This window comes from Numenius arquata, chromosome 2, assembly GCF_964106895.1.
Source record: "Numenius arquata chromosome 2, bNumArq3.hap1.1, whole genome shotgun sequence".
In the NCBI taxonomy this organism is placed as follows: domain Eukaryota; kingdom Metazoa; phylum Chordata; class Aves; order Charadriiformes; family Scolopacidae; genus Numenius; species Numenius arquata.
The window spans coordinates 128,901,183-128,923,661 of record NC_133577.1 but is presented as its reverse complement, the minus strand read 5'-3'; the positions used below and the strand labels follow the sequence as shown (position 1 = coordinate 128,923,661).

At 51.6% G+C, this 22,479-nt stretch overlaps 1 protein-coding gene across 3 annotated transcripts in view; it reads left to right on the top strand.

Annotated features, from left to right (window-relative positions):
• PODXL (podocalyxin like) overlaps window positions 1–21,599 on the top strand; it is a 45,261-nt gene extending 23,662 nt beyond the window's left edge. The window contains exons 2-9 of one of the 3 annotated variants that reach the window (XM_074163920.1): window positions 6,604–7,485; window positions 9,688–9,842; window positions 10,703–10,768; window positions 16,204–16,360; window positions 17,231–17,289; window positions 17,393–17,560; window positions 19,209–19,265; window positions 20,577–21,599. In XM_074163920.1, coding sequence (XP_074020021.1) covers window positions 6,604–7,485; window positions 9,688–9,842; window positions 10,703–10,768; window positions 16,204–16,360; window positions 17,231–17,289; window positions 17,393–17,560; window positions 19,209–19,265; window positions 20,577–20,768 — 1,736 coding nt within the window. In that variant the 3' untranslated portion in view covers window positions 20,769–21,599. Of the gene's footprint in view, window positions 1–6,603; window positions 7,486–9,687; window positions 9,843–10,702; window positions 10,769–16,203; window positions 16,361–17,230; window positions 17,290–17,392; window positions 17,561–19,208; window positions 19,266–20,573 lie in introns of all 3 variants that reach the window. The other 2 variants (XM_074163913.1, XM_074163930.1) reach the window with 2 other exon arrangements.
• Window positions 21,600–22,479: the final 880 nt, after the last annotated feature.

Genomic DNA, 22,479 nt, shown 5'->3' with positions numbered 1-22,479 from the left:
AGCAGACAAGCTGAGCTGGCTCAAATGCTTGCAGAAAGAGCTGATGGGGAATTTGTTAATGAAGCAGGTTTCTCATCAGAAAATGCTGGTTCATCAGAACCTGGATTTTGGGGACGTGTGTTGCAGTCCTGTCAGGAAAGGCGTCTCAGGCTGCAGATGGGTTTCTTGGTCGAAACCAAGAAGGTTTAAAGGCTGTTGTGTGAATAAAATAAAGTGAGGCAGATCTAACAGGAGGGATGGAGCAGCCAAAGCTCACATGAGGTTTGCTTCAAATCCTGCTCTCTGAGCTTCAGGGTTGCTTCCACTGGGTAAAATAGGGACAACTTAAAATTTTCCTCAGTCTGAATTAAAACAGAGCAGCTTTTTGGCTACTGTAGGATTGTGAGTGACTGAAAAATCCCAGACTGATAAGAAGTCCTCAGGGTGATGCTGAGGTGCTGTGAGGACATGCCCCAAATCTCCAGCCGAGGAGTATCTGCAGGTTGGCAATGCAGTCATGCAGAAAGAAGCCCTGGATGCTCCTCTCCATCTGGAGATGGAGCAAAACCTCTTGGGGCTTGAAGAACATCCATTCCCCCCGGCCATGTCCAGCTAGTAAAGGCTTTTTGGGTAAATCCTTCAGGACACAGGCTGTGGCTGCAAGTTCATTTCATTTGACAGCAGAGGACACTTGTCTATTATTGCCTTGATTTTGCTGCCACTTGTGTGCAAGATCTAAACAGCACCGATCTGAAGGGTCTTTTCAATGGAGCCTTTTCACAGCAGGGTAAAGGAGGTTCCCTGCTGAAAACAAGCTTTAAATCAGAGTCCAGACATACTCATTTCCTTCCTAAGTGATACTGTAACACTAATTAGATCCAGCCATTAGGTCTCATCTTTAATATTTTTCAGTGCAATTCTATCAAGACTGTTCTGCAGCAGTTTTTGTTCTGGCAGGGTTTCGGAGAGGACAGACATCTCTGCACTGGGTAACTGAACTGATGTATTAGAGTTTGAAAGTGCTCTGGCAACGGCTGTTAGACCTTTCCCCATCTTCTCACCCAGGAAGCCAAGCTGGTCTTTGGCCTGGGTGAAACCATTTCATAATGGTGATGGTGAGACTGGCAGCAAAGGGGTTGGGTGATGCCAGTTTGGAAGTGTGTCCTTCTGATGTGGAGAGTGCCTCTTTGCAAGGGCGAAGGATGGTGTGTGCATTAACAGCATCCACATACCACGTCCCTCACCGAAACCTCGGCAGGAGGATGCTGCTGTCTGGCGCCTGTCTTTTCCTAAGGAGATGGAAGGGAGAGAGCCTCTACACAGGCAAGATTTAAAAACCCTGTGAGGTAACCATTTGCTCCGGTAGCCCAGCTTAATTCCAGGATAAATAACACCGCTCTGTGATATTCTGCCAATCTGATCGCTCTCACAGTTTTAAAAGGAGATGACAAATTTCCTGTCTACTGCCGCAACCAGTCTCTGCTCCAGCTGAGCATTTCAGTGGGTGGATAAAACCCTCCTTTTGCCCAGGAGCCTCTTGCGATGCAAAGGAATGTCCACGAGACTCTTCACTCGCTTTGGCACACACTTTCCCCTAGCAAAGGCCAACCCTGGAACACCAGCCCCCGCTTTCCCTTTGACGAGCTCAACCCGTTTCCCCTGTTTAATCAGGAAAGGCTGCAAAAGCAAAAAAAAAAAAAAAAAAAAAAAAGGGGGGCGGAGGCAAATAGGAACTTCCTGGGGCCTGGCTCACATCCCTTCTCCTTCCGTGAGTTGCTCGGGCTCCTTCGCTTTCTCATCCCGCCTTGGGAGGAGCAGGAGCCGGCTGGCGTAAGGCTCCAAGCCGGGCTCAGCCCGCCGGCATGGGGTGTGTCACCCACCATTTCCGAAGTTATTCTTTCGGGTTTCCTTTTCTCACTATTAATAGATTTTCAGCCAATCTGAGCTGTTTCAACAAGGTGGATGGGGAAGGAGGGGGCAGGGGGGGAGGCGTTACCGAAATAGGAAGTGGGAAGCTGTTGGTCAGGGAATTAATCAGAGGAGCTGCGTGTGGTGGTGGTGGCTTCGGGTGGGCTGATGAGAGGAGGGATGGGACGTGTCCTTTCGCTTTGCGTTTTGCGCTGGTTTGCTTCTTTTTTTTGTGCTCCAAGCCATGACCTTTCCAAACAAGCTACTTCCCAGCCCCGAGCATCTTCCCCAGCCTGCAAATACCACGCATCTACTGCAACGAGGTTACAACCAGAGCATCACTTCGTGGCACAGTTAGTGGTGGTGCACAGCGGCTGAAAAGTGTGGCCCTCAACTGATATTGCAAGGATCTGCATTGGCACAAACCCTCACACCTTTTCTTTTACATTTTGGGTGACTTTTCACATCCCAGAATTTCCTGACCAGAGAATTCCCACACCAGTGCTATCCAGGTGCTCCGACAGAAGCAGGGACCGACAGTGGCACTTCCAGCCTCCCAAGTATCACTCACTGGGGGCTGAACAAGTCCATCTTTATAGCAAGCAATAAGGGAAAGTTCTCTCCCCTCCGGGGTTGTCCCCATCACGGAGAGACCGTGTCACAGACATGGTCATGGGATCCACATATCCGGAAACGAGATCATGTTTGTGCAGCAGACTCATTTCCTCCAGGCTGTTTGGCACCCGTGCACACAGATGCATGTGGGGAGGGCTTGCACTCTCCTCCTGCGGGTCTACCCCCTGGCACCCAACACAGAAATGCAAGAGTTTGAGGTTTTCTGAGCGATACATGCCAAAGGAGAGGTGCAGACCAAAGCATTTGACTCACTGCAAGCAGCGCTGTCAAAATACACCAGTAGCTGCTCTATTACTCTCATTTGCCTTCAAATGAGGAATTGATGACGGTCCAAAAAAGTGAAATCAAATAAGTGGCCTTGCCCTGCCAAAGTGCAGCCAGGAAGGTCGGGGCGGGTAGTTTTTTCTGCCTTCTGGAAAACAGGGTGAGGGACGCTGGGTGAAATTCAAGTGAACTTTCTTTTGGAGAGGAACTCCTCCTGGTAAAGGGAGTGATGGCTTAGAGGACCTCTTCTCCATCCTCCTTCTCTCTCATAGCATGCGTTAAATCTTTTTATCTCCGGGGCTCACAGCGTGAAAGGGTCATTTGTTTCCTGCAAAAGGACATACTGTATCTTTTGTGAGTAATTTTCATGCTAAAGGGACACCGAACATAATCCTGTCCTGTCGGGCTGTTATTACCACCAGTCTGAGGTTACAGGGATTTTCTCCTCCTTCGACCAGATCCTTTTTGGTTCTTCTGCTGAGGACAGTCATCAGGCAATACTGGCTACCAGCCCAGGCAAACAGGGGCTCATTACCAGTTATTACCCCTGGGTCCGCCGCCGAGATTTGGCACGGGTGGCCAGTTAGGGAGGAAAAGATAAAAAAAACATAGTTCTCTGGTGTTTGAAAGAGATATAGCACATGTGGGAGGAAAACGGCGACTCCTGGGCTTGCGGTACTCTTGCCGCTTGTTCTGTATTTGTTTCTGCTTTGGAAATAAGTATTTTCTAGGCCTCTGAAAGTGAGAGAAATTAGTTTGCATAAGCCAGGTCTTCTGCAGGTGGTGAACCCGCAAGACACCCAAAAAAAAAGCAGGCTGTTTTTCTCCAGTCTAAATAAAATACGTTTTTTCCCAATGCTGCGGTGAGACAGAATCCCTGGACAAATAACTGATATTAAGCCCAGAGCAATACGACTGCAGCCCCTGCAAGTGCAGCAGCATCTGGCTCCTTGTGCCGCAGCGGTGAGAAACAGTTTAATTTAATGCAACTGGAGAGAGAAGGTAAATTTTGCCGACAGATGGGTGCCCAAAAATCTGCGGGAGAGGTGTGGGGATGAAGAGGGATGCCAGTCCTCCATGGAAGGAGGATCTCACCCAGCCGTAGCTGTGGCTGCTCTCCACTGGTGTGTTGAAGATCCGGCTTATGGTGGTGCATGTTTTCTTGAAGAGTGTCAAGCTTGCTTGTCCTCTTCCTGTGGCCATCTCCATGGCTGCTGTTCGCCACAGCCATTGCAGTTCAGCCAGCAACAATAATTCTTCAAAACAGTCTGCTTTGAGACAAGCAATCTGTGGAAAAAGAAAGGGGGAAAGGGAAAATTTGGTAGCAGCTCAGCTGGGCTGCGATGGAGGTTATTAAAGAAACTTCAGATCAAGTTTGGGGTGGGAGATGTTTTGCAAAGGGCTTCCCGGTGGTGCCATCCAGCCTGATTCATCAGGAGCAGGTTTGTAGGGAGGGAATGGTGTTGTGAAGTGTTTTCTGGTTCATATATCACTTGTGTTGCCACTTGCCAAAGGGATGCAGGTCATTAACCACTAAATGAGAGTGATTTCTACCTCTGTGGCACTTAGCATTGCCTGACCTTAGGCAGGCCCATGTAGCAGGATGGATAGTGTCCTACCTGCCTGCGTGGTCAGCACCTGTTGAATCCATCCATCCATCCATCCATCCATCCATCCATCCACCTGCATGTGGCTCATGAAGCAGGAGAGTGCTGGCTCCTCAAGTTGCTTTCAGCCCCCTTAAGTCACTGCTCCTGGCTTGATGAGGAAGAAAAAAATTGATCTTTTAACATCTTTTGACCTTAACAAGAGCGGAGCGCTAAGAGTGGATGTAGAGATAGGGAAAGATAAAATACGAGTAAGCTTTGTGGGCATCAGCTTGAGTCTTGGTTCTTCTCCCAGTTGCTTTTCTGGGCTGTGTCACCCTGTGTGCCTTGAAAGAAGCCCTACTACCACCCCAGCCAGGGCCAGCCTGGAGGATCACACCAGCTTTCTCCACCAGCAGAGCAACCCCTTGCTTTGGGCTTTTCCCCCCGGTTTTTGCTAAAAGTGGTAAAAACATAGCTGCAGCTCCCCAGGGTGGGATGGGAAAGAGCTGGGACAGGGATGCTGGTTTCTTGGCTAGCGGGGTCCCAGCTGGCCATCAAGGCTGGCCCAGAGCCAAAGTACGGACCTGCCCCTTTCTCTTTTGGACCAAGTTGAATTGAATTGTCTTTTCTACCTCTCCTTAGGTGCGTGTTTGCTTCCTGCCTCTCTGGGATGGGGCCGGGATATGAAAAGGAAGTGAGAGCAGTGGGGAGATTTCTTCCACCTTCCTTCTGACCCTTTCTTTATTTACGTCTCTTTTGTATTGTTTCTACCTTCAGGGGATTTTTTTCTTTACCTGCCTTGTCAAAACCCCTGTCAAAATTTTACAGCCCTATTTATGGGATAGACTCATTTTCTGGCTGACTGAATGAAAACTCCCTCCTATCTTTTGCACCTGGGTTTCACCTGCTAAGCGCCCGTACCTGTGTTTTGCTTCCTTACCTTTTCTTCTCCTGCAGACAGTGCTCGGTCTATAGGAAACATGACTTGCCTCCACAAAAGCTCTTTTCCCAAAGATATAGCATTGCAGCCTCCCCATCCGAAATCCCACTCCCCATGTCCTGTCTCAAACATACCTCCACATCCGCCTGGGGTCCTGTTATGGTGGGGTTAGATTTCCCCAGTGGTACAAAGCTCAGAAGCTCAAGCTTTTCTCAGATCTTTGAAGCGCAACCACTGCTAATAAACAGGCTCCATAAGAGAAAATACTTTGCCAGCACAGAGGGACAAAGCAGAACTCTGGAGAGCAGCATTAGGATATGGCTAAAAATCAAACCTTGGACGTATGACTCCTGTTTTGGAGAACTGGTGTGGTGGGTTGACCCTGGCTGGATGCCAGGTGACCATCACAGCCATATTGTTTCCACAGTTCACCCAACTGGGAATTACAGTGTGTACAAATTCTCATAGAATCATAGGATCAGAGAACGGTTTGGGTTGGAAGGGACCTTTGAAGATCATCTAGACCAAGCCCCTGCCATGGGCAGATCAGGTTGCTCAAAGCCCCATCCAACCTGACCTTGAACACTTCCAATAATGGGGCACCCCAAACTTCTCTGGACAACCTGCTCCAGTGTCTCACCACCTTCAATGGTTTTATTCTGTGGATTCAAGTGAGAGCGCCTATTTTATGGTGTTTTTATAGCAATTACCTGAGTTTAGGAGGGGAAAAAAAAACTAAGTTGAAACATGGAGCAATTAAAGAAAAAAAGCTCGAGCTTGCAAAAAGAATATAACTTTCAGAATGGTCAGAAGAGTCACCTTATTTATCTGAGGCTCCTCACTGCTTCAGGGATGTGAGAGACCCTCATAACAGGGTTGGACAAACAGCATTCAGCACATGCCTTGGCTGCTCTCTTACAAGGGCTGGAGGCACTTTATTTTGGGAATGACTTGCAATGCTCTGCACAGGAGGTGGTGTATCTCCCATCTGAGAAAGATCTGCCTTCTGGGAACCAGCAGGTCTTTCCCTCCTGCTCACCCTCCAACCCCTTTAAAGTTCTGCAAGTTTGACTTCTCCTCTTCCTTTTCCCCTGCTCTGCTTTCTGCTTGACACGGTGATACCAGCACGTGGCATTTGATATGAATTTAGGGAGCATGAGACAAGCCCTGAGTGAATGACTCATGGTTTCTGGTCAGCATTTATTTCTACAAATACCTGTTCTGGGTGGAAACCAAGGGTAGTTTCCTCAGTTCAAAGTTTATCTTGGCATTTTTACTTTTCACTAGGTGTCAGCTCTCATGATGTTACAAATACAACTGCTGTAAAGACAGAAGAAAATGGGCAGACTGCAACTACAGGCACCAGCAAGATGCAAGAGACCACCACTATAAGCAATCCAGAAAACACACCATCTGCCTCTGTGACACCATCTGCTGCAGATCAAGTGGCCACCACCACAAACAACCCGGGAAACCCACCGCCTGCCCCTGTGATATCACCCACCACTGCTGAAGAGACCACCACTACAAGCAGCCTAGGAAAACCACCATCCACCCCTATGACATTACCTGCTGCAGATCAAGGGACCACCACCACAACCAACCTGGGAAACCCACCACCTGTCCCCACGACATCGCCCCACCAACCTCAGCAGATCAGCACTACAACCATCTCTGGAGCTTCACCAGCCACCCCTGCTGCAACCTCCGGTGTGGCTCAGCAGAAGACTGTCCCTCCAGCCAGCTTGGGAAGCTCAGCAGCCACCACTGCTGTGAGTCCCGTCCCCACTCATGCAAGCAGTCCTCCAGCCACCCCAGGAAGTTTAGGGACTGCTGTCACACCCTATCCCAGCGTGGGAGCTCAGGGAAGGCAGCCTTTGAGCCAATTGACCAGCACTGCTGCAAGCACCGGAGTCTCAACAAGCAGCCATGTCCCTGGGCTCAAGGACCATAGTGTCTCTTCTCCCACATCTATCACCAAGCAGCCTCACTCTTCTCCCAGTTCTCCAGGCCAGGGACTGACCTCTTCCACCAGACCTGGAAGCATCAAAACTTCTGTTACCCCTTTTGATGGATCCGTCTCCCCCACCACTAGTAAAGTGTCTGCGTCTTTACCACCTGGCAGCACCCACAAGGTCTCAGAGGCAACCACATCGACTCTTGCAGCAGGTACCAGGAGATGGGAACCTTGATTTCTTGGGCTGGGAGGCTTTTTTGTGATCTTTTCCTTTGGCTACCCTAAACACCTCTTGTCGTTATGGGGTGTCATCACCTTGTCTCATTCTAGGACTTTCCAGCGTAGTTGTCTCCATGATAACTGGGTGTTTAGGTCCCTGTTGTCATCAGTGGAGTTCAAGTCAATGCAGTTAGTGAAATTCAAGGCATGAATCAACTGTCAAAACATAGACATCGGCTTTCGGATAGACCAAGCTGTGCCTGGGGTTCCATCAACTGCAATGCCTTGATCTTCAGTGACTGCAAAAGGGAGCCAGCAGCGATTAGTTCGGAGATGGAGAGTGACGTTGTAGAGCTGGTGAAACAGATTGACAGCACCTGGAACGCTGACTGTAGAAGATCCCTAGTTTGACTGACAGCTTAGTGAAGGCTGTCTGGGCATGCACAGAAAATAAGCTTTAGATGACTAAGGAGATTTGGTGTAGACTCTAAAACCTCTAAAGAGTCTAAGCAGTTAGGTCAGATATTCATCATTGCTCCGTGGGGTTTGGCTGCTGACTTCTGTCTAAGCAGCATTATGACTGTCCACGTGGTGTTTAGGCTCTTACTGAACATCATTAATATGCTTTCTATAGACCTCTGGAGCTTTACAGAACCTTGTTAGTTCCTAAGTGTCCTGGTGAGGCACAGTCTAGGGTTCCCTTTGGCATTTTGTCTGGTAGTGTTTACGGGGAAGCGATCACACAGTGGGACTGTGAGGGCTCCACGGAGTCTTCTAGACTTGGGTGGGATTGTGGGTCCAGCTCACACCTGGGTCTGAAAAAAAAAGCTGTGATGACACTGAAGCCCTTCATTGTCTTCCTCTGGAGAAGGTTGTTCTTGACCCAATTTCCACCTACCTGCAATACAGAAGCCACTCAAAAAACCATCTTCTTCCCCCTCAGCCTTCCAGCTCCTTGATGTCAGCATCACTAAAAGGGCCAAGGTCTTAATGCAAGACTATCTTCCAAGTCTTCCAAGACTTGGCTTCATCCAAGTCATGTTTTGAGCATGTTAGCAGGTATTAGGAGGTGAAATGGGTGTCTTCATGAAGGATGTTTCTTTACCCTCCTGATCCACAGGACTGTTCTCCATTAAAGGATGATATATGAAATTATGTTAATTCAAATTTGACCTCAAGCACTGTGCATGGGAAGGTTTAAAGAACCTTTACATTTAATAAATAGGTGAGAGAATGCAAAAGAAACAGATGGCTTTGAAATTAATTCTCTCCTGGAGCCATCAGAATGTGTCTGGGAGAGAAATATGCTTCATCTTTTCTGTGGAAGAGTTAGGAGTCCCAAAAGCAAACAGGCTGTGACCAAGATGTGGTGTTTTAATTCTCTTTGTCACCATTTAAGGATCCATTAGGAACCCAGGGACAGAGATCCATTTCTTCGAAAGGATTTGGGGAGGCAGGAGGTTGCTGTGCTCCTTGCACTACTCCCATTGCACAAGAAGGTCTATTTGCTATAGACCTTAGCAAAGGCATCTGAGGTGATCTCAGGTATCTGAGACACCTGCATGGGGCTGGTAGACGTGGGGCATGTGCCCCTCTAGAGTAGCAGGCAGGCAAGGGTGTCTCCCATAGTAACAGGCTCTTCTAAGCACGTCACCTTGGGCTTCTTCCATAACTGATGGAGATGCACTTGTCAGTGGGGTTGTATGATGAACTCCATTCATAGAATCATAGAATCATCCAGGTTGGAAGAGACCCTTGGGATCATCGAGTCCAACCCATTCACTGGGAGATCCTCGGTAGCCAGCTCAGATAGTCTGTCTCTGTTGTAGAAACCTCCATGGAAGACACCTCAGATAAAGGGAAATGAGGGCCATCCCATTTACCCAGAAGTACTCCTTTTTTGATTACCCAGCTACCAACACACAGCTATAGTAGCCTTTGGGTTCATCTCTCCAGAACAGTCTGATGGGTTTCAGCAGCAGAAAATACACTCTGCCACAATATTTTTTTTCATATCGCAGTTGGTTAAATAGAAAGAAGAAACCCAAAGCCTCTCCAAGCTTTGGGACAGTGAGCTTCAAGGCAGGGCTGGAGCTGAAAACTTATTTTCAGCCAATCATGAACTGTGTCAGCTGTATCCTCTGTACTGTATCAGTGTCTGTCTGCTTGTTTTTTGCTGCATATTGGGGACCCAGACCAGAGAAGACCTGCATCTGTGTCAACCAAACCTACAAGTACTGACCCTGCCAGCGCGCAGCCATCAGCCCCAGCCCTGGGGGACCAGACGGCGAGCAGCAGTCCTGACTACCAGCACCCGACTACCAGCACGCCGACTTCTTTCCAAAATGAGGTAATGACATCTATGGCAAGGTTTACGTTCCTTATAGTGATCTCTATTGATACTTACCTGGCATCCCATGTACACGTAAAGCCTGCAGCCCTTCTCGCTGCGCATGTCTGCATCAGAGACACCTGCTTTAGGAAAACATGAGGCAGCAAAATAATTCTAGATCACGCAATCATAGAATGGTTGGGGTTGGATGGGACCTCTAAAGGTCTTCCAGTCCAACCCCTTTCTCCTGTAGCTTTCCGGTGAACAGACATGGAGCATGGAGGTGAAAGGGGATTATGGTCTGGGTGCTGAAGAGGGAAGAAGTGAAACTTGGGAAGAGAGGGGGAAGCACTGTGGAGAGCAGAAGCTGCCTTGGGGTGGACTTGGACGTGATGAGAGGACAAAGACCACAATTCAGCATCAACCGTTCATGGATGATATTAGCAGAAAATGGTTTGGGAGCATAGGGGGAGGTCTCAAAACACAAGCCAGGATAACTGAAGTGCTGGAAAGGAGGGAGGGGGATCCTGTTTCTAGGTGGTCATCTTTTGTAGGGCAGGACGGCTTCATGGCCCACTGGCATGGATCTTCCTACTGCCCGAGCCAATTCCTGCTTTACCCCGTACTGTAAATCCTAAGCCTGGTTTGGGAAGTGCATTAGCAAACATCCCACAGACAACCATGGCACTGGTCTGTGAAAACCCTTTCCACATATAAAGGGTTGAGTGAAGGGCTCCCAGGCCTGTCTCATTTCCATAAAATGGATCAGAGCTTTGCTTGTGATGTCTCCTGGCTTGGGCCAGGCTTTTGTATCGGTGACCAACTGGTCTCCCAACCTCTGCCAACAATTTGAGAGTTGCTTTCTTCTGTCTTTCCAGCTCATCTGTGAACGCCAGGTGCAAAATAATTGGCCCATGATTTATCTGAAAGAAGCTAAAAGTTGTGTAAGTACCACCCTTTTAGACTTCTGTGTAGGATTAGCAGCTGTGTTGCTGTTGGAGATCAGCTTTTACCCTGTGGTACTCTGAGCATGTGAGCCTACAGAAATAAAAGTAATTCCATCACAATAAGATGCAACCACTTTTGGGGTGTAAAATGGCAAATGCAAACCCACACTCAGCAGTATCACCTGGTAGGGGATATGGCAGGAGGAGAAGAGGCCCGTGTGGTCTTCTTCAAGGAGAAGGACCAGCTGAGCCCACCCAGGTCTCAGAAAAAGAGCAATGGGGAATTCTAGAGGGTGAAACTTTCCCTCTGCAAAGGCCTTTTTTGCCTTTTGCCTTTGCAGAGAGGCCAGAAGTTCATCCCAAAACCCAAGCAAAAAATGTAGAGTTCCCCCACAGTTGTGTACTTAGTGAGATCTTGCAACCTCACAGCTGGGGTGGGGGTGGCATCCGACTGCAGAGCAACTGGGAAGCACAGCAGCCTGGAGTTTGGGACTCACTATAGTCCTTGATGCTCCGTCAGCTCTCATAGAACCCTAAAGTTAGAGCAAAAAACCTCCATTTCGTTTGTTTCAGAACCTCTGCAAGACCAGGGAGTAGTAAAATGTAATGCCAAGATTGGGGAAAAGCAAGCCCAACTCAAACTACATACCAAGACCTGTTCTGGTGGGTGGCTACTGTCTGCTGGCTTTTCTGAGGGATACCCACCTTCCAAATTATTCTTTTGGAAGCTACGAGTTTCCTGTAATGGGGAAGATGCAATATTTTGATAATTTTTAAATAGGCTGAAGTTTTAAGTTAATAACAAAGAGGAAGAGACACCACCACATGGCTGGTGAGATCTTGACAGGGTGATTGTATCTGTGGGCTGTGGGTAGGACTCTGGGGTGGTTTTTGGCATTATAATGCTCTGGTTTCTGGATCTCAGCACTGCCAAGGCAGTGTAAACATTGGGAAATTGGCACTTCAGGGACCTTCTCACAGCTTATGCTGCACAACATCACAAATAGCTGCTTGGGTTCATGGACTTCTGCTGTCCCATCTGTAAAATGGACTGACTCTTGACTTCACTGTGAGATGCAAAGTGAAGCCACACTGTGTTCATAAAACCCCTCGAGATACATACTAGATGAGCACAATCGCTCCTGCTGACCACAGCAACTCTTGGAATTCCCTGTGGTTTGGTGGTGGCCTTGCCTGGCAGCCCTAGAGAGGGCTTGGACCTCCCAATAGCACCCACTGTGCTCCTAGAGGAGGAGAAGCGCCTGTCTGCTGCCATCTCACAGTCATCACCTTCCTACTTGGGCTGTTGCTAGGTGTAAATGCTCCTTGCCCTCACACCTACAGAAATGATGATATTCTTAGCCACAATGCCCTTAACGCTGAGGATGACTCCAAGGAAGGACCTTATTACCATGATGCCCATGGCCCAGATGCCACAGCAGAACAGCCACTCCTGAGAGCATCCCCTTCCCTGCTTCATGCAATGTCTGAACCTGCAGCCGTGTCCGCACTGGGAAAGCTTCTCATCAAATTTTTATATTGAACACATAAGAATATTTCATCAGATTGGGAAAATCCAATTTTGAAGCCTAAAGCACCCGGGTGACTTATGGACCATGCTGGTGTTTAATGCTTCCCTCGTCCTTCTGGGTGCAGTTGTGCTCTGCCTGGAGCCACTGTCCTCCCTGTGGCTTCATAGAATGGTTCAGGTTGGAAGGGACCTTAAAGATCATTGAGTTCCAATCCCCCTGCCATGAGCAGGGACACCTCCACTAGACCAGGTTGCTCAAAGCCCCATCCAACCTGGCCTCCAGCTTTACTGGAGACTCTGCCGGGAGACTTTTTGGAGATGGGGATGGGAATTGCCAGTGCATGGCGATGCGCTGGTGAGCTAAGGGGTGGGCGAACATCACAGCTTGGCATCATCCATCGCTCCTCTCTGCCCGCTCCGCTGGGCGACGGCACGCTGGAGCTGGCGAGCCAGCGAGTCTGCCGGCCTGCTTCCCTTAGATTCCTCTGGGCACAATAACGAGCTGGAGCATTGTTAGTACAAAATGCCAATTATGCCTCAAAACAGCTGCAGAAAGACTGCAAGGGTGCATCCTCCCATAGCATCGTTCTACCTCGGCTGCCAAAACACCTCCCACCCGCTTGCCCTTAACTTTCCACTCGGCCTATTCCTGAAAAATCGCAACAAATTTTATGCCTCCCAAGCCGAGTAGATAACAGAGAAATGGCACTATCTGGTTTCCCTGCTTTGTAGGCCCGGTAAACAAGCCTCTAGCCAAATCTTGACAGCAAAGTGAAAAAATCCTTTGCATTTTGCAACCCGTGGGAAAACAGGAAAGTGTGCGCTATAAGGAGAAGTGTTCCAGAAACGGCTCCAATCCTGGTCCGCAAGAACAAGCTAGAGTCGGGCAGCGTTGGGCTAAAAAGCTCAGCTCCAGAGAGGAGCATCAAGGGCAATGTGGGGACCCAGCTGTGGGGGATGTGCCCAGATCATCCATAGCAGGGGAGGGGCCAATGCAGACCAACCCCCCCCCCCCCCCCCCCCCCCCCGGTGTGTAGCTGGGCTTATGAGGCAGCGCTGGCGATGCAGGGAACCCAGAAAAACAGTTGGGACTGAACGCGGGAATTGCAGGCATCGCATCCTGCTGCACCTCAGTTCCTCCAGCTGCAGTGAATTTAAAAATTTAAAAAACCCAAAAGCTCAAACTGTAAATCCTAAAAAAAAAAAAAAAAAAAAAAAAAAGCCCAAATACATGGTTGGCACCACTTTGTGGACCAAAGAAGTTTTACGGGCTTGTTGGTTCCCAGCATCCTTCTTCTTCAGGGGATGCTTTTAACCAGCGCTGAAGTTTGGTCCATGTTCCCCCACCCTCCCTTTTACCACTTCTCCTTACTTCAATTACAGTAGGATCTTAATGAGTTTCTTAATGGGTCTTATAGGCTTGATGCCTTGTGTTACATAGGATGTCTTTCCCAAGGTCTGGCTCACAAGTGTATCTCCAGTTGGGTTTTCGTTGGCTGCTTGGGGTGTTCCAGCCTTAGGATGGATGGATTGATGGATGGAGGGATAATGCATTCCTCATCCCAACCCCAAAATGTGTTAGGTGGAGCAAGAGGTGACCATGTCAGAGGTGACTGGTGTCCCCTGAGCTCTGGTTGAGCCACACAACCCTGTGGCCACCTCCCAGGGAGCCAGCGTGGCTCCTCCATCGTGTCCCCAGAGAGGATGCAGATGTGCCCAGCAAGCCAAGTTGGAGGATGCTGGAAAGGAGCAGAACCTGCTCCAACTGGGGGATGCAAAAGCAACAGAGGGACCACCCAGACCCTCACCCAGGTACCTGAGGGAATTTGCTGTGTGACACCCACCGGGCTGGGGGCAGCAGGGCGATCCCCAGAGCAGCTGGAGGGACCCCCGTGCTGAGCAGGGTTGCGGTCCCCCTCGCCCCGTCCAGCTGGCGGGGGCAGTTTGTTGACTCAAGTGCTGTTACCTCATTCAGGGATGTTAGTTTTAGGTCCCCGCCAGTGTGGGAACCGGATTCGAGCCGCTCGGCAGCGTCTGTCAACTCCGGCCAAGGAATGCGAGCGGCTCCAGCGGTGGGAGGGGAGAGCAGCCTGGGCCGGGGCACCACCGCCGGGGCATCCCTGCCGGCTGCTGCGGGCCTTACCGTGCCCTTCTCCAACCCTGGAAAGGGTAAATCCCTCCAGTCGTTCAGCCTCAAAAGGGGTTTAAGCGCTGCTTACTGTCCAACAGCAAAGTGGTTCAGCGCTCAGCTGGGTTTTAGCCTCACATCTGAATTCCCTTCCACACACACACACCTCCCCCCCCCCCAAAAAAAAAAAAAAAAAAAAAAAAAAAAGGCATTTTAAAGGTCTTGAGGGTTTTTTTTCCCCCCCATGGGGTGGTAGGAGGAGAATTGGGTTATTAAGGGCTGGGGGAAGGCAGAGCTGTTGGCAAAACCTGGGGAAGGAGGATGCGGGGAGGCAGCAGAGAGGCTTTTCACGCCTCTGCCGAGCAGCAAATGCTGCACAGGCAGGGACGGATCGACTGCAGGACTGTCAAAGCGTAGGAGCACAACCCAGCGTCCGAAGATGATAAAGACACCGCCCCGACCAAGCCGTAACCCTCTCCTCCCCGTCCCGCTGGAAACGAGCTTTCTCGAGGGGGGACAGTGCCTTGCTGAGGTCTCCTCTTGCTGCCCGGGGGCTACCCTGGCACTGGGCTGGGGGCAGGTTTCCCAACCAGCTCTTTTCCCAGGGATGGGGCAGAGTCAACGGAGGGAAGTTTCTCCTTGTGCAAAGCGAAAGGACAGGCGAGGGGCAGCAGCGGTTCCCAGGGATGGCCGGGGCCTCATGAGGGCTGAGCAGGACCGGCCTTCCGCCCCGGCAAGTGCATCCTGTCCCCACCGCCGCTTCCCAAATATTTAGATAAGATGGGGTGAGATTAGGTGCCTTCCTCAGCCGGGTGGCTCCTGCCCTCGCAGTGGAGCAAGTGGGATGCTGCTGGCCATCAGCATGAGCAGAACCTGGCAGGGATGGCGTTGCAGAGGGAGGTTTAAGGTCCACCCCAGCCAGGGCACCTCGTTCCAGTGTGCATGGAGGACTTTTGGACACAGGACCTGTAAAGGAAAGACCTTGTGCACCTTGCATCTGTGCACAAGGGAGTTGTGCATGCACAACCTGTGCACGTAGGAGCTGCATATACAGCATCTTTGCATATAGGACCTGTACGTGCAGCACATGTGGATGCAGGAGGACGATCACCTCCACCTTAGTGAGCTCCCAGCTGCTATGAAGCATTGAATAGGTGCAAAAAGCCTCAAGAGCACCTCAGAGGGAATGTGGGCTCCACCCACCCCTCTACCATCCTTCTGGCGCTGCCCAGACTAACCCCTCCAGGGATGCTCCAGTTTATCCGAAAGCAAAACACTTTCTCTTGTCTCTGCAGAGCCGTGGGGAAAGGCCCGGGGAGGACAGAGACCCATGTTGGTGGGGACAGAGGGCAGAAAAGCTGGTGGTGGGAGGGCTGCAGATGCCCATAGGGGGGCTGCACGGCCCCAGGGGGTGCTGCGCAGCCCCATCCTGCTCCTGCTATGGCCTCTTGGCCTCCCCCCGCCCCCCCCCCGTCCCGCTTCCCTCAGGGACCTGCTATTCCTGTAATGCTGAAAGCTGTGGCCCTCAGATAAGGCCGGTGCAGGGCCCCAGTGAGGAACAGCAGCCAAGAGCTCGGCTTCTCATAAAGAAACTACTTTTAAACTTTTCCTGTTCCCTGGGAGGGCCGGCGGCAGCCAGGCGGTGCAAAGGGACAGGGGAGGACGGCGATGGCCAAGGATGGGGGATGGCTAGAGCATCCCTGGCGATGGGGCGGGACATTCCTTGGAGTCCCTGGATGGGAGGATGGTGCTGAGCCTTTGCTGTCACCGCAGGAAGAGTGGAGGAACGCCAGCATCAACATCTCCTTCTTTGAGAGCTTCTGCTCGACGGGCCAGCGCGCTTTCAACACCAGCAGAGATACGTGCACAGTGATGCTGACCTCCCACGAGACCTGCTCCCAGCAGTGGGCCGTGCGGGTGATGGTGCACCGTGAGTATGACCCCACCATCCTGCCCTGAGGGGGACAGGATGGGATTGGCATCGGGGACCCTACCACGGACCCTGAGGCTTGGCAGAGCCCTTGGGGTCTGCTACAGCTTGGCTGAGAGGCTCCACTACTTGGGTTGGCCCATCTCAGAGGCTTGGGAGAGGCCAAACAACCCCAGAAATGAGCTTCGCTCCCCAGTGAATGCACCAGATCCTTCTCCCATCCATGATAAGTCAAGGCAGGGACCAGTCTCTAGGAGGAAAAATTCCTCCCAGGTGGTTAAAAACCAGTGCCCAGCTCAAATCCTTCCCTAAGGGACCACAGAGGGAGTTTCTTGCCCACATCAGAGCCCTCTAGGGAAATCCAGCTCAGCCTGGGCATGCCCAAAGGTTGCTTTAGAACCAGGGTGCTGGGAGGATGGTGGCATCACACTGGCCTAGCTCAGGGGGCAGGAAGGACTGAGCCCCATCCTCCTCCTCTTTGTCATCAGGGCTGGGTGGGGGGATCCAGCCTCCAGCACCTGACCCTGGGGACTGATCTTGCACCGCTTTGGTATGGCCTGAAGTAGCCAGTTACAGCCCCTTGCTGGTCCCACTCACAAATCGCCCACCAAAGCAGAGACCCCCATCAGGGTGTGCACAGCTCGAGGCTGAGGGATGGTGAGGTCTGGGGTCTCCAGAGCTGTCCCCCTGCCAGGAGAAGAGGTCCTGGCTTGTTGCCTGGCTGTGGAGGCACCTGCAAGAGTTGGCTCCATGCCCACACATCTCCATCCACCTCCTCTTGAAAGGGGGTCACCTCACTGACTGGGAGGTAGTGACACAACATCCCCCACCACCACCTCCGTGCTCATTGAAGCCTCTTTCTTCCCCCAGTCCCTTTGGATGCTGAAAATGTCTTCAAGGAGCTGAAGGAGAAGGACAAGTTAGAGGAGGTAAGGAGGTCCCTGGGCACAACGCAGCTTCCCCGCGGATGTCCCCCAAGGTGGGTGGCACAAGAAGCCCTCCTTGGGGCCTGACCCGTCCCTTCTGTGGCAGCTGGGCATCGCCAACACCACCTATGACAAAATGGAGAGGGAGATGGTAATCAACGATGAGTTCAGCACGCCCCTGATCATCACCATTGTCACCCTGGCCGGCTCCCTGCTGCTGATCGCAGCCATCTACGGCTGCTGCCACCAGCGCTTCTCCCAAAAGAAGGACCAGGTAAGGTGGGTGGGGGGCGGGACAGACACCCTGGGACCTTTTTGTCCCAGAGGCATCTTCAGAAGGTGAAGAGCATCAATGTTACCATCTCCACTGGTGGAGACAACCTGGCTTGCCCAGCAGGCACCACCCTTGCGTGTTGCTCAAGGGGCAGGAGCTGCCCTTTGGGGGTGTCAGGGTGCGGGGCAGCCAGGATGAAACCCAGGGAAACGAGGAGCTGGTGGTGGTGGGGTACGACAACACCCATCCCCACTGCCACCCAGGGCACAGGGCAGCTGAGCAGCATCCTCGGGTCATAACTTTGACAAGAAAGGCTTTCTCAACACAAAAAGCCCCTCCAAACCCATCTCAAAAAAAAATTCTCAAAATACCTTCATGAGTAGGGCTGGGTGCCCAGCATCACCCTGGTGCCATCCCAGGGGTGCCAGGGGCTGTTTTGCAGGGTGGAAGGACGGCAGGAGAACGGCCGCAGGAGGGCATCGATGCCGTACACCGCACGGCTCAGCCTTTAGGAGAGCTGGGCCAGGGCCAAATCTCAGAGCAGCAGCAGGATTCAAGGAAGAACAGGCATGGAGAGGAAAAAAAAAAAAAAAAAAAAAAAAATTAATGTCATTTTTATCTCAGGAAGCAATTCCGGGTGATTTTAGTGTAGCATCCACCTGCAAGGACTGGCCGTTCCCACGCCCTGTGGTGCCAGGGGAGGGAGAGCTCTGCCACGTACCCCGAGGTTTGCATCTGCCCCTGCTCTCGCTGAGGATTTAGCTCCGGAGGAGAGACTGCAACAGAAAGGGGCAGAAAAAAAACCAAGAGGCCAAATGATGTAATAAGGGTAAACCACCCTCCCGATGGAGAAGCAAACCCCTGGGTCCTACTTTGAATTGTTTCCCCCACACACACCAGTTCTTTCCTCCCAGGCGGGTCCCAAGCCAACGCCGGGAACCACGTGAAGGAGAGGGATAAGGCAGCCTTCGCTTAAATGTTTGCAGTTTAACAGAGACGGACACAAACCAATGGCAGTGTCAGACTTGTTTTCACAAGGTTTGGTTTTTCAGGAGGGAACCGGGGAGGATGCAAGACCTCGATAGATATTTGGCCTCCGCTGTGGTCCCCTTGGAGCTTACGGGGTTTTGCAGCCACACCATCCCCCAGCTGAAATCTCCCTGGTCAGGGTGAAAAACATCCCCTGCAGGGACAGGGTGCAGCATAAAAGTCTTGCCCCAAATTGTTCAGGAAAACAGACAGAAATTACAGGCATTTTTAGCATTGGGAATGTGTGTCCCTCAAGTAACATGGTGCAGAGGAACAGGTACCAACCCTGGCTGGATGCTCTGGAGGTAAACACCCACCAGTCACAGGGTAAGGCAGTGAAACCAAAGCAAAGGACACCAGTTCCTCGGTACAGCTTTTTCTAAGAGCGCAGGAAAAAGACCTTTTTCCAAGCAGTTGCAATAGGTTTTTAGAAAATCAAACACGTTTCTCCTTTCTGGATTCTTTTTGGGGTGGTTTCTTTTGTTTTCCTCCTGCTGCTTTTCCAAAAATGACTTGAAAGTTTGTTTTTTTTTTTTTATTTTTATTTTTTTCTCCAACCCTCTCCCTCCCTCTCTCCCCGTTTTAAACCCTGCTGTTGTTTTACCTTGGAAATAACCAGCACATCCACCCTGATCTCCCCGGGTTTGATGATGGACATGTGGCCCTGATCTTTAATGTGAGTTTCAACACAGGGATCGGAGGGGCGGGCGCCGCATCCGTAACACCCCCAGCTCTCACCCCCAGTGCTTGGTAGGGTTCAAGAGCTTTTAACAGGACTAAAGCCCAGCTTTAAAGACCCCCCCCCGCCTTTCCCCTTGCTGCACGGTGGGGGGGTGCCTTGCCGCAGCGGGGGAGAAAGCGCCTGCCCGAGCATCCATCCATCCATCGAGGGGTTGTACCAGCAACCCCACGGGGCAAAACAGCCCCTGCGAGAGCCCAGGTGCCTCCTCTGCTTTTGAGCATCCCACCCCGGCTCCACCATCCCTGCCCGCATCCCCACCACCACGTGAAAGCCAAGGGACCCCACCCAGCAGCGCCTTCGCAGCCCCCCCTGCTAGCGCCAAGCCCTGCGGTTTTGCTTCTCCATCCCTTTTCCTTCTCTGTGGATTCCCTCCCACGCCTGTCTCCTGACATTTATTAGGAGCACTGTAATAAATCAAGCTGTAAATCCAAGCGGATTTTAACAAGGGTGCCTAGCCAGAGCCCCAGGCTCCCCAAAAAAACGGACTGACAGAGGACTGCAGCTCCCCGGTGAAACCCTCCAGGGTGGGATGGGGATGAAGGAGCTGCCGTGCCAAATGGAAAATTAGGATGGGGGTCTGCTAGTTCGGAGCCTGGAGCACAGCGTACCAAAGGACCGGGGTGATGCGGTGCCTGATTCATCCATGAATCAGCCAAAACCACACATGGCCAAAGGGAAAGGGGTGGGAGGGGCTGTTTTTTCCCTGCCTGGTTTCCACCAAAAGCTCCGGGATGATGCTTCGGGAGGGGCAAATGGGTCAAGCAGCATCTGCAAAGTCAGAACTGCCCCTGGGTAGAGGAGAAGAATAATGATAAAGCAGCTAAAAAGGGACAGGGAGGCAGAAAGAGGAGGGGAAGGACAAGAGGCAGGATGCAGGGTCAGGGTGAAGCAGCGATGATCGGCCTTCTTCTCAAGGTCCTGGGCGGGGGGGGCATGGAGCCATGGGTCCATGGACAGGGTGAAGCTGGCAGCTGCTCCTGGAGGTTTTCCACGTGTCTCTGGCTGTCCTTTCCTCTTCCATTAGCAGAGTCTCTCTTGCCAGCTCCATGCTATCCCTTTGCTGCGCTGGCACTGGCTGCAGCCCCCAGCCTCAATCTCACTGTGAAAGTCTCAATATGTAGTTACTGTACATCTATACGGGGCAGCAGCCATGGCTGGCTGGGAGGTGACAGCCCCGAGGTGGCACACACAGCACGGCCAAGCTGTTTTTCACTGGGGTTTCTGGGTTTTCTTTCCTCGCAGCAGCGCCTGACCGAAGAGCTGCAGACGATGGAGAACGGCTACCACGATAACCCCACGCTGGAGGTGATGGAGACCTCCTCCGAAATGCAGGAGAAGAAGGTGAACCTCAACGGTGAGCTGGGGGACAGCTGGATCGTTCCTCTTGACACCCTCATGAAGGAGGACCTGGAGGAAGAGGAGGACACGCATTTATAGGATACTGAACTCGATCAAGCGAAAAACAACCACCACGCCCCCAAGAAAAAAACCGTAATCCCAACACACACACAACTCCGAAACAAGGCAAAACTCCCAACAAACCCCAGAAAATCCCTTAATGAACTAAGCATGGCCCCTCGTGCCACCACACGGGGTGCAGGATGGAAGAAGGGACATGAGAGGACACCTCCAGGGCGTGTTGTCAACATAAGCCACTATGGTGGCCGCATGTGGATGAGCATCCTCCGCCACCCTTGGGCGCTCAGCAGGACCTACCATGCCAGACCTGACCAGCCGTGGGTGATAGGGGTGGGCTTTGCTCCCAAAGAGCTACTGGTGTCTCCTCCAAGCATGTCCCCTCCCGTCCCACTTTGACCACACCAACCGCAGCCTCCAGCTATCGAGCAACTCAAAAAAAATAAAAGAAGAAATAAATGGAAATAGGATGGGAGAGGGAGCACAACTCGCATCAACGGCAAACCACAAACCGGCACCTGGCAATTAGAGCTAGAAAAATCCTCCGGCCCACGCGGTTTAGTCATCGCTCTGCCCTCCCCGACACGAAAAGCCCAGGTATCGAGCGGAAAAAGCTGGAACAGCCTGTTCCTTTTTAATCCAGTTTCCATCCTCTCCCCACAAACTGCTGGCTGAGACGCACAAGAGCCCCACGTTGTGCCACAGGCAAACGGACGCATCCAGACCCGGCTGGATGGGGACAGGGGGATGCAGTGCCAAGTGATGCTCGGTCCCACGCCACCAAGGCCTGTGGGATGGATCCTGCACCTGGCTGGAGAGCAGGAGAGGCACAGCAGCTTCTTCTAGGGATACAAAGAGAAGGGAGGGAAATAAAAGGAGTAATTCCTTGAGTTCATCCCTCCCAGGAAGGGTGCAACAAGACCAAAAGCGATACCTGGTTGCCAGCCCAGGCATGAGGTTGAGGGTTTCGCGGTGCAGGAGCCCCACAGACCAGCTCTGCTGCTGCACTTCCCTACAGGAGCGTTGATTGCCTTCCAGTAATTATGCAGCAGCATCTCACGGCCCACATCCATCCTTCCCCAAGACCGTGGGTTACGTGCACCGTGATGGTTTGTGATTTTTTTGTGGTCATGTTTTCCTGCGTGAGCAGCAGAAGAGATAAAAGAGCAACGGAAGCACAAGCTCGGTGGTATTCAGGGTTTTCCATCGGTACAGCCCTTGGTGTTTCCTCCCCACGAGGTTTATAAGCTCAGTCCACATCCTCAAGTTTTGCTTCAAAAGCAGGTAAAATAGCAGAGACCTGCAAAGAATATTCCAGCTCAGCAGCAAAGCTGGGACCGAGCTTTGTCCCACAGCCCTTGGTCTCTTGTTCAGGTCTCCCTTTGACATAAACCTGTAGAAGCAGGGAAAAAGAACATATACAAGAGCAGAAAGGGGCTGGACTGAGGCCATTCTGATTTTCTATTCCCCATCAGAGCTCCTAAATGGCTCTAAAAGGATAAGGGAAGAGTTTCACACCTTTGCTCTGGCTTTGGTGAAGCAGCTCAGCCTCAGATGCAGGGACCAGAGTGGGGTTCCATCCTCCAGCACAAGGGGAAGAGGACCAGAAGGTCCCTTGGGCGAGTGCATCTCCCAACACATGAGGGTGGTGGTGGTGGTGGTCCCAAGCTCTCTGCAAGCCAGAGGAGCTGCAAATGAAAAGCGATTCCCCAGCACGGCCCTTCCTCTCCCC